The following is a 15701-nucleotide window of genomic DNA, read 5'->3' on the forward strand; positions in this document are numbered from 1 at the left end:
GCCCCAGAGCTCTTCCTGGTTACCATCGGAAGCATGGGTGACTTAGCACGCTCTCCCTGCCATGGAAGGGAAAGCGCTCCCTGCTTCCTTGTGTCCCAGGGGTGGGGCAGCTACCCATCAGCCCATGCTGACCAACTGGCGCTGACCATCCCCCAACCACTGCTGACTGCCAGGGCTACCTGGCTCTTCCCCCCGACTGGGTGACTTTGGGCAAGTCACTTGCCAGTTCTGTGCCCCTGTTTTCTCCTGGGTAAAGTGGAGCTGATGACTTTTGCCCCCTTCCAAGTGTGCTGGGTGGATTCAGTGGAACTGAGCACCCGGCCTGCGCGGAGAGCTGCAGCTGCTCATAGAAAGTCTCCAGCTTTGGGCCGGGCACGGTGGCTCACGCCTGTAATCCCAGCACTTTGGGAGGCCGAGGTGGGTGGATCACGAGGTCAAGAGATCGAGACCATCCTGGTCAACATGGTGAAACCCCGTCTCTACTAAAAATACAAAAAATTAGCTGGGCATGGTGGCGCGTGCCTGTAATTCCAGCTACTCAGGAGGCTGAGGCAGGAGAATTGCCTGAACCCAGGAGGCGGAGGTTGCGGTGAGCTGAGATCGCGCCATTGCACTCCAGCCTGGGTAACAAGAGCAAAACTCTGTCTCAAAAAAAAAAAAAAAAAGAAAGTCTCCAGCTCTGGCCGGGCGCTGCAGCTGCTCATAGAAAGTCTCCGGCTCTGGCCGGGCACGGTGGCTCACACCTGTAATCGCAGCACTTTGGGAGACTAAGGCGGGCGGATCACAAGGTCAGGAGTTCAAGAGCAGCCTGGCCAACATGGTGAAACCCTGTCTCTACTAAAAATATAAAAATTAGCTGGGCATGGTGGCACACACCTGTAATCCCAGCTACTCAGGAGGCTGAGGCAGGAGAATTGCTTAAACTGGGACCTGGGAGGCGGAGGTTGCAGTGAGCTGAGATTGTGCCACTGCACTCCAGCCTGGGCTGCAGAGCAAGACTCCATTTCAAAAAAAAGAGAGAGTCTTCAGCCCTGCAGATGCATCGGTTGCTCTTAGGGTCGTCTTCATCTTTATCCTCATCATGGACAGTTTAGAAAGACCCCGCTGGCTTGGGGCCGTGGGGCAGGGAGCAGAGGGTGTCAGGTGTTACTGTCCTGGTGACAGAGGCCTGCTTAGGCTAAGAAGCAGGAGAAGCAGAGATGGGCAGGCAGGAGGAGGCCGGCCAGGCCCCGTGTACCCCTGAACATGTTCAGCACCCCATCTTAGGCCAAGCCTGTTTGCCTAAACACTGACCCAAAGCCCCAGAAACCTTGGCCGGGAATGCAGTGGGCGTGGCAACGTGGTCAGAACCAGCCTCAGGTCACACCCTCGGGTGCAGCCTTGATGTGGTTGGAGGCCCCCACCGGGACTCCTGCTGGCACCAGGCAACCCGGTGCCTCCTGGCTGGGCTCAGAGCTGTGGGGAGGGTCTGCTTCCTGCACGGAGGAGCTGGCCCCGGTGTAAAGCCGCCCTGAGCTGCCTGCACAGGGTGAGTGCCCCGAGGAGCTCAAGGGACCTGTCCTGGGAGCTGGTGTCATGCCGATGCTGTAACAGGATGGGGCTGCAAGGGGTGCGTGGGGGTCGGGGTACACTGGGAGGTGAGGGCTCTCGGAAGAGACATCGAAGGGTCCCTCACTGCCTGTCACTGCGCAGGCCCCTCCCGGTGAGCAGAGCCTGTGGCAGGGCTGTGCCTCTATGGCAGAGAGAGGAGCACGTCCCACACCTGTCCCTGCCCCCACCTCCTGCACAGTCTCTCCTGACGGCCTGTGTTCTTCCTTCATCCCGCCTCCTCCTCTTTCTGATTTTCTTTCACGAATTTGTGTGTGTGTGCGTGCGTGTGTGTGCGTGTGCACATGCGTGTGTGTGTGTGTTTCTTCGCCCATCCTCCTAGAGGTGCTGGTCCAGGAGGGTGGGAGCCAGCGCGCCTGCACACCTCCACTCCCACAGGTGTGGGGCTCAGCGGGCTCCGCGTCTTCTGGGGGCGCCCTCTGGTGGCACCCACTGGCACTGCTGGGCCACTGTCCTAAGAACATTCCTGAGACGCCCCAGTCCCCGCCCTGGGAGTGCGTGGGGTGGGGGCATCCGGGTTCCTTCTAGGTCCCTCCCAGCTGCCAGGGGGCTGATTGGCCTGCTCGGGTTCAGAACGACTCTTGATGTATTTGTACAAAACGGCAACCGGTCCCAAGGGCTGCCTCGGCCTCACCCACAAGGGAATGTCCTGGTCACCCTCTCCTTCAAGGTTTTTTGGGTGGGGTCAGCTCAGCAGGGAAGACTCATGCTTTTGAGTTCAGTTGGTGGAGGTGAATGCTGCCGCCCTGTCCCCGCCCCGTCCATTGCACGCGTGGGTGCAGCGGCACCCACCTGGCCGCACAGGCAGGGGCTGGACCCCAGCAGAAACTGGTGGGCTCTGGGAAGCCTGTCCTTGGCCCAGTGGCCTCTGTTTGCCTGAACTTGGAATGGGAACTGAGGTGCAGCTGTGTTGAGGGTTTCAGGCGAATGAAATGGGCAGAGGGGGCCTTGGCCATCCCGGGACACATCCCTGGTACGGGGCCAGCAGAGCAGCTTCGATTCAATGCAGGACTCTGCCTTCTGCTGGCTCCTGTGTCCCCATCGTCCTGACCCAGAAAGTGGGGGTGGCTGGCCCTGCTGGCAGAGTGGGGGTGAGGTGTGGCGTTGGGAGCTCCCCCAGTGACCCTGACATTCTTTCTTCTTTTTTTTTTTTTTTTTTGAGACGGAGTCTCACTCTGTCACCCAGGCTGGAGTGCAGTGTCGCGATCTTGACTCACTGCCACCTCTGCTTCCCAGGTTCAAGCGATTCTCTTGCTTCAGCCTCCCAGGTAGATGGGCTTACAGGCGTGCGCCACCACACCCAGCTAATTTTTGTATTTTTAGTCGAGATGGGCTTTCACCACGTCGGCCAGGCTGGTCTACAACTCCTGACCTCAGGTGGTCCGCCCACCTCGACCTCCCAAAGTGCTGGGATTACAGACGTGAGCCACCGTGCCCAGCCTGACTTTCACCCGTGCCCAGGGTGGCTTCCCACCTCCACCTTCCATCTGCTCCGGTCCAGCCCTCAGGCAGCATCCAGGGTGATCTGGTGCCCGTTCGGCCACATCACTGCGCTGTCTGGCATCCATTTCTCTCTGAATGTCCCTGTAGAGCCTTTCCCACGGCCTTGGCCTTCTCTCTGTGCCACCTGACTTGCCCCTCTTCTAGCCCTTTGTGGGGAGGCCCTGTGGACTCTAACCTTGACCTCAGGTCCTGACCCTGTTCTCTGTGCCAACCCATCAGATGGGCAGAAGTGCATCTGCCCAGTTGACCATTAGCATCCATGTCTGCTATTCATGGGGGTCTGCAGGCCCACATGGCGATGGGCTCACAGCCCACCACAGAGTACCTGCTGAATGAATGAATGAATGAGTGACTGCTGAATGAATGAATGGAGAAAGGTCAGTATGTCGACCAGTTCCCGTTCAGCCAGGCTGGCTGGGAAATGGCCCAACTCATTCACCCAAGTCACCTCACAGAGATTACCAATTTTTTTCATTTCAAGAATTCAGTTATTTGGTCCTTAGACTAAAACAAGTGGGTTAGAATCCCTCCTGGCTATTCTTGGCCAGACTATAAGGAAAACAGGGAGAGTTTGGGGTGCGGGAACTTCAGACCAGTCCTCTCTGTGCAGGCAGGGCAGCAGGAGGGACCCCCGGCGTGGCCCCAGTGCCGTGTCTCCTGAGCGGGGCAGCCACTCTTTCCCCTGGGCTGCAGAGGCCTGGCTTCCGCTGCTATGTGTGGCCGCCATGGGAAGAGCGGGGCCCGGCAGAAAGGCGTAGTTCATCAAATGAGACATCACAAGGATAAGACGCCTTGCAGCAGGTGAGACCTTGTTCGTCTCATTCTGCCACCAGACAGAGCAGGGAACCCTGAGTGAGGATGTGAGGATCAGCTCTCTATTTCCACACCTAAGTCACCATTATGGAGCCTCCATTTTCTCACCTGTAAAGTAGGGACAAAGGTCCTCCTGCTGCCTTTATGGGACTCTTTGAGGTTCAAATTAACAGTGAATAAGAAGATACGTGAGCATTTGGGCGGAACCACACATCACTGATGGTAATATCTGCCTAGAACTGTGTACAGCACTCTGGTCTAGAAGAAATAAGCCTTTCCTGTTCTTAAAGAAGGTTTTCCAGGCCCTGGGATTGATGGGTTAGGGGACCGATTTCTACAAAGCAAATCAAGAAACAGCTTCAAGTTTGGAGCTGTGTTCCCTTTGACTTCTCTGTCAAGTGACACATACTCTGGTGCCAGCTGGACCAGTGAGGTGACACAGGCATTTTGTTACCCACTTTGCAGCTGCACCAGGGCCCTGCGATGGCACTGATGTTTGCATAACACCCGGCAGAGTACATTCTCACAGTTACTCCTGATCATCCCCTTTTCTGATGGGGAGGTTGAGGCTTTGAGAGGTTAGCTGACTTGTCCAATGATTGGTAGTAAGTGGTCAGCCGGGCTTCAGGCAAGGTCTTTCTAACTTGGGTGGATGAGTGAATAGATGTTCAGAAAACTGATAAGATGGGTGAATGGGTAGATGGATTGATGAATGAATGGCGGATGCATGGGTAGATGGATGATGGATGGATGAATAGATGATGGATGGATGGATGGGTAGATGGATGGATAGATCAATAGATGGGTAGATGGATGGATGGTGGATGGATGGATGCATAGAGGATGGATGAATGATGGATAGTGGGTAGATGAGTGGGTGGATGGATGGAAGAACAGGTATTTGGGCAGATGGAAGGAGGTCTGGATGGATAATGGAGGAGAGATGAGTGGATGGACTAACTCTGATGAAGTTCTAACTTCTCAAGTAGGGCAGGCTCAGTCTCCCCTGCCGGCTGCTGCCGAGGATGCACACTGGGGCCGTGGGGTTCCCTGTGGAAGCTCCTTTGGTGTGGGAACCCTGAGAAGACACACTCCTCACTTGGTTCCCAAGCTCTGGACTTAAGCAGCTGCTGTGTCAGCAGACCCTGCGACTCCTGCTCTGTGGCTGGCCCTCTGCCCTGCCCCAGCCACTGTCAACCTTGTCCATCTGATTTTTCCTCTAGAGTTTGACCCACCCTCTTCCCTCGGGAGGAAGCCCACATGCCTCACCTTGCTCCCCCTGGAGTCACCCTATCCTGATGCTTGGGGACTGATCATGGGGCTGGGCTGAGCTGACCTGCAGCCGCTCCACCTGCTCAGGAGCATCCATGCAGCCCAGGGGACACTGGGGCCACCTGTGACCTCATGGCTAGGACTAACCCTCAGTCTTGATGGGGTCTAATGCGTCCAGCTCCTCCTAGTGCCCATATCACACCTCCAGCCAGGAGAGGGAGGTTGAGATGGTGTCAGCACAGCCCCGTGTTCTGGCTGCTGCTGGTCCAGCCTGGGTGATGGTCAATGCAGAGATGTGACTGTCCTCAGAGCTGCAGCGGGGCTAGGAATTGAGCTCATATGCATTTTCTCATTTATTTACAGGTGGTGGGGATTCCCCTCACCCCACCCTCTACCACCTGTTTTACAAATAAGAAAATTAAGGCTCTGAGAGGTAAAGTGACTCATGGAATGTCACACATCTGGGGCAGATCAGCCTGGAAGTGAAGGGAGGTTCAGGCTGTCCACAGAACCCATGATGGCCGCCAGCCTTGCTGGCTTCATCACTCGGGGCAGATGTGGGGAGGTGCATTAAGAGCAATTCAAGGAGAGGAGAAATTCTGTCTCTGGAATGCTGTATTCTGAACTTTGGGTAGATGAGTGAATAGATATTCAGAAAAATGATAAGATGGATGGTGGATGTGTAGATGGATGGATGAATGAATGGTGGATGGATGGGTAGATGGATGATGAATGGATGGATGGATAAATAGGTGGTAGATGGATGATGGATGGATATATGATGGATTGTGGATGGATGGGTAGATGGGTGGATGGGTAGACAGGTGGATGGATGGATGGATGAATGGATGGATGAGTGGATCGTGGATGGATGGGTAGATGGATGATGAATAGATGGATGGATGAATGGATGATGGATGAGTAGGTCATGGATGGATGGATAGATGGATCGATGGGTAGATGGATGATGGATGGATGGATGGATAAATAGGTGGTAGATGGATGATGGATGGTGGATGGATGGGTAGATGGGTGGATGGATGGATGGATGGATGGACAGATGGTGGATGGATGGGTAGATGGGTGGGTGGGTGGGGGGATGGATGGATGGATGGATGGACGGATGGATGGATGGATGATGGAGTCCCATGGAGTCCCCTTGGTTGCCGGGACTCTCCTCCCCATCATCCCTCCCAGCTCTCAGTCCTGTGCCAGTCCAGCCCTGAGTCAGGCCATGTTGAGTGAATGCATCTGAGTGCTGGTACACATGCAGAGGGTTGGGCAGGCTGGCAGGGACTCCTCTCAGGTAGGGGCTGTTGGCACTGCTGTTGCATTTCTCAGCTCCCCTTGAAGAGCAGGCAGAGCCCCGTGTCCTTTCTCTCTGCTCCCTGGTGGCTCACTGAGTTACGCCTTTGGACAAGAGGAGGCCAGCAAACTTGGCTTTTGCAGCAGTTCCTGCTCCAGGAACTCCTGGGGTGTTTGGGGATAAATGGTGTCCATTGATGGGCAACAGTGGTCCTTTGGAATTCTCCTGGCTGTAGACACCGATGTGCTGCTGTGCCACACCCTCCCCGGTGGGCTCCATCGTGTGCCTAGGCTGTGTGGTTGCAACAGCTCAGAGGGACCCCTGTGCCCCCAGGAGCCTGTGACTACTACATTTGTGGCTTTGAAGTTGGGGGAGGAATGGCATCCCTAGGGACAGGGGACAGGGAAGTCCTAGCTGCCTGCAGCCTCCCCCATCTCTCAGCATCCTCAGCCCAGGAAAGCATCGAAGACACCCACCTGTTCCAGAAGAGGCCACTGTCCTGCCCTGTGTGTGCTCCCTGTGGTTTCAGGACAAATCTGAGATTTGGAGTCAGGCAGACAGACCAGGGGTTCAGGCCCAATCTACTCCCTACAGAGTAATCGGAGAACATGGAACCCTGGCTCCTCAAACACATTGACAGGGGTAGGTTCTCATGGCCAGACCTCACCATCCTAATGCTGAGAGAAGAAGTAAGAAGCAGAACTCAATATGGCCCCGTTGTCCTTCTGTAACTTTATATATGCACAGAGTAAATGATAAGACAGTTATCAGGCACATGTGTCGGGTCATTATAGTAGTGAAGGTACACGGTGGCGGGGGGCAGGGGGCTCACGTTAAATGCCGAAAGAGGGTGGTCACATCTGCTTCTAGAACTTTCCTTGCAAGCCTGTTTTGCCTGGATCCCTGTGTGCATGGGCCCTTCCTCCCTGTCCTCGTAGAGAGACTGATGCTGCCTCCATGGGCTCAGAGGCCACAGCACCTAAAGTTTAGGAGGGGAACCATGGTCGGAGACCACTCGCTTCCCTGTCGCCAGGCGCCCCATTGAAGGATGCCAGCCGGGTGGATGTTTTCCGTGTCCTTCTGAGTGTGGTGCCCAGGAGGGCTGTCCTGAAATCCCTGCTGGCTTCCTCCCTGTGATGTGTTTGTTTCTAAGGACCCCCGTCCTGGCCACATTGGAGGTGCATCTGAGGGTACCTGTTGCCAGGCCCCATTAAGGCGTGTCTCACTGTCCGGCATAGAAGTCAGGTTGAAAACATAGGTCTGTGCAGAATCAGTGACACGCAGCAGGAACGGGTGTTAGTTCCTCTTGTGTGTTTCACTGGGGCCACTGGGAGCTGCACTGGGAGAACGAAGTCGAGCGATATGATGGAAGGTCCTGGGTGCTTCCTCACCCGGCATGGCTGACGCTCACAGTGAAGTGGATAAAAATGTGAGGCATCCAGGGCCTCCCTGGATCTCTGTCTCCACCTGAGTCTTTTTGGGTTTTGTTGTTGTTGTTGTTGTTTGAGATGGGGTCTCACTCTGTCACCCAGGCTGGAGTGCAGTGGCGCAATCATGGCTCACTGCAGCCTTGACCTCCTGGCCACAGGTGACCATTCCGCCTGAGCCTCCTGAGTAGCGAGAATCACAGATGCATGCCACCATGGGTGGCCAGTTTTTGTATTTTTTTTTTTTTGTACAAATGGGGTTTCATCATGTTGGCCAGGCTAGTCATTTTTAAAAGAGTGGCAAAATAGGCCAGGTGTGCTGGCTCATGCCTGTAACTTCAGCACTTTGGGAGGCCAAGGCGGACAGATCATTTGAGGCCAGAAGTTTGAGACCAGCCTGGCCAACGTGGCAAAACCCCGTCTCTACTAAAAATAAAAAGATTATCTGGGTGTGGTGGCAGGCACCTGTAATCTCAGCTACTCGGGAAGCTGAGGCAGGAGAATCGCTTGGACCCAGGAGGCGGAGGTTGCAGTGAGCCGAGATCATATGACTGCACTCCAGTTTGGGTGAAAGAGTGAGACTTTGTCTCAAAAAAATAAATAAAATGAGATAAAATCGTGGCAAAATATATGTAACATCAAATTTACCACCTCAGAACCATTTGGCAGTGGCATTAGGTGGAGTGTGCAACCGTCACTGCCATCCATCTCTAGAACCTTCGCATCTTGTAAAACCAAAATTCTGTCCCCATTGAAGCCTCACCCCGCATTCCCTCCACCACTCCCTGGCACCCGCCATTCTACTTTCTGTGTCCGTGAGTCTGATGAGGGCCCTCGCATGGCTGGGATCACACAGTCTGTGTTCTTTTGGGTCTCACGTATGTCACTGAGCAGCGTCCCCAAGGTTCACCCGCGGTGTAGCCTGTGTCAGAGTTTACTTCCTTTTATTTATTTATTTATTTATTTATTTATTTATTTATTTATTTGAGACAGAGTCTCGCTGTGTCACGCAGGCTGGAGTAGAGTGGCGTGATCTCGGCTCACTGCAATCTCTGCTTCCCGGGTTCAAGCAGTTCTCCTGCCTCACCCTTCCAAGTAGCTAGGATTACAGGTGCCCACCACCACACCCGGCTAATTTTTAAATTTTCAGTAAAGACGAGGTCTCAGGATGTTGGCCAGGCTGGTCCCGAACTCTTGACCTCAGGTGGTCTGCCCACCTTGGCCTCCCCAAGTGCTGGGATTACAGGCGTGAGCCGTCACCGCACCTGGCCCCAACTTTACTTCCTGGTGGAGGCTGAACGGCGTTCCACTGTATGGTTGGACCACCCCACGTCTCTCCATGCTTCTGTGGAGGGACGCTTGGGCTGCCGTGAACAGCACCACTGTGAACGCAGGGGTGCGGCTGTCTCTTTGAGCGGCTGCTGTCCGTCCGTGCGGGACGGATCCGGGAACGGCATTGTTGGGTCTGCCCGAGCCTCTGGCCCTGCCCCGGCCTGTTCCCATCTTCCTTGCTGGCATCGGGAGTTCTGATGTGGCCGCCCAAGGGGCAGCGTGTGTTGAATGGCCTGGCTGTAGTCCGCGGAGTGTGGCTCGTGACCTTGTGGCTCGTGACCTTGTGGCTCTGCTCACTCTCTCTCTGCCCCTCTCGCCTGGTCCAGGTCACCTTTTGTTCCTGCTGCCAACAAGGACTCAGCCTTGGCCTTCGAGTACCCGGGGCCCAAGCGGAAGCTCTACAGTGCCGTGCCCGGGAGGCTCTTCGTCGTCATCAAGCCATACCAACCCCAAGTCGATGGCGAGATCCCCCTTCACCGCGGCGACAGGGTCAAAGGTCAGTGTCTGCTGGTTGTCCTCTGCTCCTGGAGCAGGGTCTGGCCGGGGCCCTTCAGCTGGCCTGCTGTGGAGACAGTGTCCAAGGCACTGCCTCTCCATGGAAAATGCAGGCCTCTGGATAGGCAGGCATGGGGAATGGAGGGATGTTCCCAGACCCTTTCCCTCACTCTCCAGAGAAGCTGCTGCAGCATCCGCAGTGCTGGGTCTCAGGGATCAAAGAGGACACACTTACCGGGAATGAGAGTCCACTTGGGAAGTGCAGCAGGGGCCAGATGAGAGCATAGAAGGGCAGAGCTCCCTTCCATCTGGAAACCCCTACGTCGAAGTGTTGGGGCAGGCCCTGGCATGGGTCGGCTTTCGGATCTCCAGGTAGAGGGTCCCGCGTGACCTGAGGCCTGAGGTCTGCAGTGTCCAAAGGAAGGAAGTCTACCAGGTTGGAAGGAAAGATTCTCAAAGCAGAGTCTTAGGAACCAGCATGGATAAGCCTCTGGAGGGCCATTGTCAACATCGGGCTGAGGGGTTAGACGTTGTTCCTGGGGTACTGGGGAGCCAGTGATGGTTTCTGCATGGGGGAGATCAGGTGTGTGAGGCACTGCAAGAGTATAAAAGTAGAGACGGTCGGTGGGAAGTTGGCAGTGGTGGCATCTGAGGCATACAGCAGAAGCAACATGGCAGGTGTGGGCTGCAGGGGTGGTGTGGCGTGGCTGGACCTCACTGGGTGAAACAGGAAAGGCCCAGCACACGTGGCCAGCATGCCTGGGCCCTGCCCTTGGAGGGCAGGCTTCTAGATGATTCATGGCATAAGCCAGGCGCGGTGGCTTATGCCTGTAATCCCAACACTTTGGGAGGCTGAGGAGTGTGGATCACATGAGGTTGAGAGTTCGAGACCAACCTGACCAACATGGAGAAACCCCATCTCTACTGAAAATACAAAATTAGCTGGATGTGGTGGCATGCACCTGTAATCCCAGCTACTCAGGAGGCTGAGGCAGGAGAATTGCTTGAACCTGGGAAGCGGAGATTGTGGTATACCAAGATTGCATCATTGCACTCCAGCCTGGGCAACAAAAGTGAAACTCCATCTCAAAAATAAAAAAAAAGATGTGTGGCCTGGGTGGAAGGCGTGTTCCCTAGAGGTCAGTAGGCCTGGTTCAAATCCCATCTTCTCCAACTTGGCTGCCACTTGGCCCCCATCAGGTAATTGACTCGGTTCCTTTCTCTGCACTGCGCACTGATCAGGCCAGCTTGACCTGGGTTCCTGGAGCATTCTAACGATGGCAGAGCCCTGCTCTCTTGCCCGTTGGCTGGTGTTCCTGTTGCACATATATTTGATCATTTGACAGCATCAAATAAGTCTCTGGAGCTCTATTCCTTTTCTTTTTCTTTCTTTCTTTCTTTCTTTTTTTTTTTTTTTTTTTGAGACATAGTCTTGCAGTGTCGCCCAGACTAGAGTGCAATGGTGCGATCTCGGCTCGCTGCAAACTCCGCCTCCCAGGTTTAAACTATTCTCCTGCCTCAGCCTTCTGAGAAGCTGGGATTACAGGCATGTACCACCACTCCCAGCCAATTTTTTTTGTATTTTTTTTTTTTAAGTAGAGACAATGTTTCACTATTTTGACCAGGCTGGTCTCGAACTTCTGACCTTGTGATCTGCCCACCTCAGCCTCCCAAAGTGCTGGGATTATAGGCATGAGCCACTGTGCCTGGGCTCTATTAATTTTTTTCAGTCATTTTTGTTAACATTAGATCATTTCCACTGGTTACTCACCCTTTCCTTTGAAATGTCCCTTTAGCTGTTAAGTCCATCTTTTGAGTTTTATAATTTCAGAAATTATGTGTGTTAGCTTTTCCATGTATCTATTTTTATTGTTGCATTTTATTCGCCAAGACCTCCTATTACCCTGGTGAGATTTTTTTTTGTTCATTTGTTCTTTAAAAACGTGTTTTTTGTTTTGTTTTTACAACATTGTAGATCAGTGTAACTGCCACTTTGAAATCCCTCACACTTACCCACTTGGCCGTCTCTCTGAGGACCAGCGCTGAGAGCCCCTTCCCTCCTTCCCGTCAGGCCAGCCCTGAGATGCCAGGCGACAGGGATGTCAGGGCCCCGTGGGTGGGGAGCAGGAGGGGCTGTCTGTGCAGAAGGGATCAGAGCCAATGCTGGCCTTGCTGGCAACCCCATTCTAGGAAGTGAGAGCCAGATTCCTGGTTAGAGAATGTTTCTAACCAGTCTGCACGCTCAGGGCTGCCCCCTAGGCCCAAGTGGGAGCCAGAGAGGCTCACTGTCCCTCCAGAGCAGGAAGGGACACACGGTCCTCCAGTCCAGGCCTGTCCCTGCTATAGAGAAGAGAAGCCTGGGTCTCAGGGGCCTGAGGGCAGGAGCCGCTCCCCCGTGAGTCCTGCTCAGAGCTCACTGATGCCCAGGGAGGAGGCTGGGGTGCGGCTGGCAGTTCCTGCAGGGCAGCCAGGCTGTTCCTGGACTTGCAAAAGGGCAGAGAGGCCTGTGAAGAGGAACCTGGAGCATGGAGCTGGGCATCTATGGACTCACTCGGGCAGACCGACCCATGCTCCAGGATGGGGCAGAGCTGCCCACAGGCACCCATGCAGTGAACTTCTTGGCACACATACCCAGCCCCCTAGACATACAGCAGATGCCCGTGGGAGTGGGCACTGAACAGCCGAGAGTCCCTCAGAGGGGACTGTGAGCTTGCAGCACGGATGAGCCGGAGGTCCAGGGAGACGGGGAGCCGCCGATGAGCCCACCAGTGGGCCTGAGTCTCCCGCACACAGGCCGGCAATGGTGGGCAGACTTGAGGACCCAGGGCTCACAGGGGTCCTGGGACAGGCGAGAGCACCATGGGAGATGGCAGGCGAATCCGCACCTCACACCTTATTCCCAGCAGCTCTGGGGGCCTTCCCCTGTCCAGCTCCCTGGGTTTGATAGGAATATCCATCAGAGGAAGGAAGGGAGGTCATGTGACTCCTGTCCAGGCCCCACACTGGGCCTTCCTCCAGCACACTGGAACCCAGCAGCATCTCCCCAAACATGACCAGACCAGAACCCACCTCTTGCAGGAGCGTTGGGCATTCAGGGAGCTGGGCCCGTGTCCCAGGGAGAGCAGAAATGACAGAGCTCGGTTCCAAAACTCATACTTCGAAGGATCGATGGCAAAGGACTGCTGCTCTGAAAGGAGCTTCGAGTGGGCCGTGCAGGCCATTTGCACACAATTGGCGTGGAGCCCCTTCCTGCCGCCAGTGGAGGGGCTCTTCCTTCCTGCCCAGCTGTCGGTACCTCCTCCCCGTCCCGCCGCACATCCTTGCTGCCTGCCTGGCAGTGCTTAGAAGCAGGCAGGTCCAGCCCATCCACTCCCTGCAGCACCAAGGCCCTTCAGAGGAATTCTTTCCCCTCGACATCAAGGGAACAACCATTGTGGGCAGGAAACCCAGCTGCCTGGCTGGCAGGGGCAGGTCTAGGAGGGTTTCCAGAGAAACCAAACTCATTTTCCACAGTGGAAGCGGGCCGCAGGCAGCAGGTGGGCAGAGTGGCTGTGATGGGTCTCAGGGTGGCCCTGGGGTCCTGCTGATAACAGTGTTGCTCCTGGCTCTTTCAGAAGGTTCATTTACATCTGCTTCACTCAGCCCCACTTGGGAAGGTGCTGATGTTCCCAGGAGGCAGTTGGTTACCATGTACCTGGGAAATTAGAGCCCCATATTTTTCTCCTAAAATAAGGGGTGCCCAAGAATAGGTGTGCACATGTTCTGATTCCCCTGCTGACCCTCCTTTTTTTTTTTTTTAATTCAAGCGCTCTTCTTTGTCCTTCACCATGCCTGGCACATTCTTCCTTCCACCCCCAATAGTTCTTTACGTGAGATCCGGCATCACGCTCCTGAGCCAGAGGCCCCCGTCAGAGCTGTGTACCTGGGTACACTTTCTCAGCCTCTCTTCCCAAAGCCTCTGCATCTGAGACATGGGGGGAGTTTGTTAAATGTGCAGATTCCTGACCGTCCATCTCTACATCTGCAGAATTGTGTCTCCAAGCCCACAGTCCGGAAATCTAGATAGTTAACAGACTCCTCAGGTGATTTTGCAGGATTCTTGATTGTGATGGATTGCAGGCCCTCTGCGGGCAGGACTATGTTCTCTTCTTGTTTCTTTCCCAAGCATGTGACACAGTGGTTGGAATGGGATGGATGATTGATGGATAAAATGGCTGGATGACTCGGTGGCTGGGTGGGTGGGATGGGCAGGCAGGCAGATGGGTGGATGGATGTACAGATGGGTGGGGAGGCAGATGGATAGACAGATGAGTGGGTGGATAGGCAGATGAATTGATGAATGGGTGGACAGGCAGATGGATGGACGGATGGGTGGATGGGTAGATGGGAAGGTGGATGAATGGGTAGATGGATGGGTGAGTAGATGGGAGGATGGGAAATAGATGGATAGATGGGTAGATGAGAAGATAGATGAATGGGTAAGTGGATAGATGGATGGATGGGTGGATGGGTAGATGGGAAGATGGATGAATGGGTAGATGGATAGATGGGTGAATGGGTAGATGGGAAGATGGATGGATGGGCAGATGGATGGATGGATGGATGGGAAAATGGGAAGATAGATGGAATGGGTAGATGGATGGATGAATGGAAATGTGATTGCGTTTGATGGGTAGATGAATGAGTGGATGAATGGGTGAATGGGTAGATGGGAAGATGGATGAATAGATGGATACATGGTTGAGTTTAATGGGTGGATGAATGAATAGTAGTTGGATAGGTGGTGAGTGAAGTACATGGCGGCATGAAAGAATGACAGAGCTTTCCAAACAGCAGTATGTGTTTTGTCCTTACTCTCATCTCCATGCTTCCATCCTGCTTTTCCTCTGCTCAGACAGCAGCTATCCCTGTCTTTCCATCAGCAACTCCTTCAGGATTCAGCTGCCATGCCCCTTCCTCTGGGAGTGTCCCCACCCCCACCTACCATGCTCCCCCTCTACCTTTTGGCCCAGGCCACACAGACCTCTGATGCAGCACGTAGCACAGTGAGTGTGGTCATTTTAGGGATTCATTTATTTAACAGACACACAATGAACCCCTGAGGGTTCCTGGCCATGGGTGAGGTTCCTGGTCATGGGTGAGGCCTAGAGAAACAGTGATGATTGACCCTGCTTACTGGAAGCCCCCATTCTGGCACGGGAATAACTAAGCCCACCACATAGCATTGCCAATGGTGGGGGTTGGGGGTGCAGGGGGCGCCAACATTTTTGCTCTGGAAAGCTAGGTGGGAGGATAATGATGCCATCCTCCTCCTCTGAAGCTCCTCCAAGTGTCTCTCCCAACTCCTGCACCATCTTTGTGACCCCAGCACAGTCCCTGGCCCAAGTAAGTCCTGGGTTAATTAAGGCAGAAGGATGTGCATATTCAAGAACACTGTGCGCAGCTTGAAATCGAAGACGGCCCAGAAGTGCATCAGAAACCAGTGTGTTGGGTACAGAACAGCGGAAACTCTGGGTCTCAGCTCCTCCCTCCTCCGCAGTGACCTGATGGGGTTCTGTACCCAGGCAGGGATCGAGGGGGAGAAGGTAGAGCAGAGTGGAGGGGTTGCAACCCAATACATCCAGTACAGGGAATCACTGCTACTTTCCAGTTTGCAAGAGCTGCTGAGGCAGGAAGCAGCCCACAGTGTTGGCCATGGGCTGGATGGCGGGGCTGGCCCTTCTCCAACCAGCTTATCCCCACTGTGGATGGATGAATGGGTAGATGGATGGTTGGGTGGACGGGTAGATGGGAAAATGTATGAATGGGTAGATGGGTGGATGGGACAGGCGGATGGATGGTAAATGGATGGATAGATAGATGAGAAGATAGGTGAATGGGTAGATAGATGGATGGATGGGTGGATGGGTAGATGGGAGCATGTGAGGCCCGTAGAGAGATCCGCA

General features: G+C 54.4%; 1 protein-coding gene across 4 annotated transcripts in view; it reads left to right on the forward strand.

Annotated features, from left to right (window-relative positions):
- Positions 1–15701, forward strand: part of SHANK2 (SH3 and multiple ankyrin repeat domains 2) — a 648778-nt gene that overhangs the window by 292353 nt on the left and 340724 nt on the right. For all 4 annotated transcript variants that reach the window (XM_064370277.1, XM_064370276.1, XM_064370278.1 and 1 more), the window contains one exon: positions 9588–9757. In XM_064370277.1, the coding sequence (XP_064226347.1) occupies positions 9588–9757 (170 nt within the window). The remainder of the gene's footprint in view (positions 1–9587; positions 9758–15701) is intronic.

Source organism: Aotus nancymaae, unplaced genomic scaffold (assembly GCF_030222135.1).
Source record: "Aotus nancymaae isolate 86718 unplaced genomic scaffold, 86718_ANA_hifiasm-v0.15.2.pri h1tg000106l, whole genome shotgun sequence".
Lineage (NCBI taxonomy): Eukaryota > Metazoa > Chordata > Mammalia > Primates > Aotidae > Aotus > Aotus nancymaae.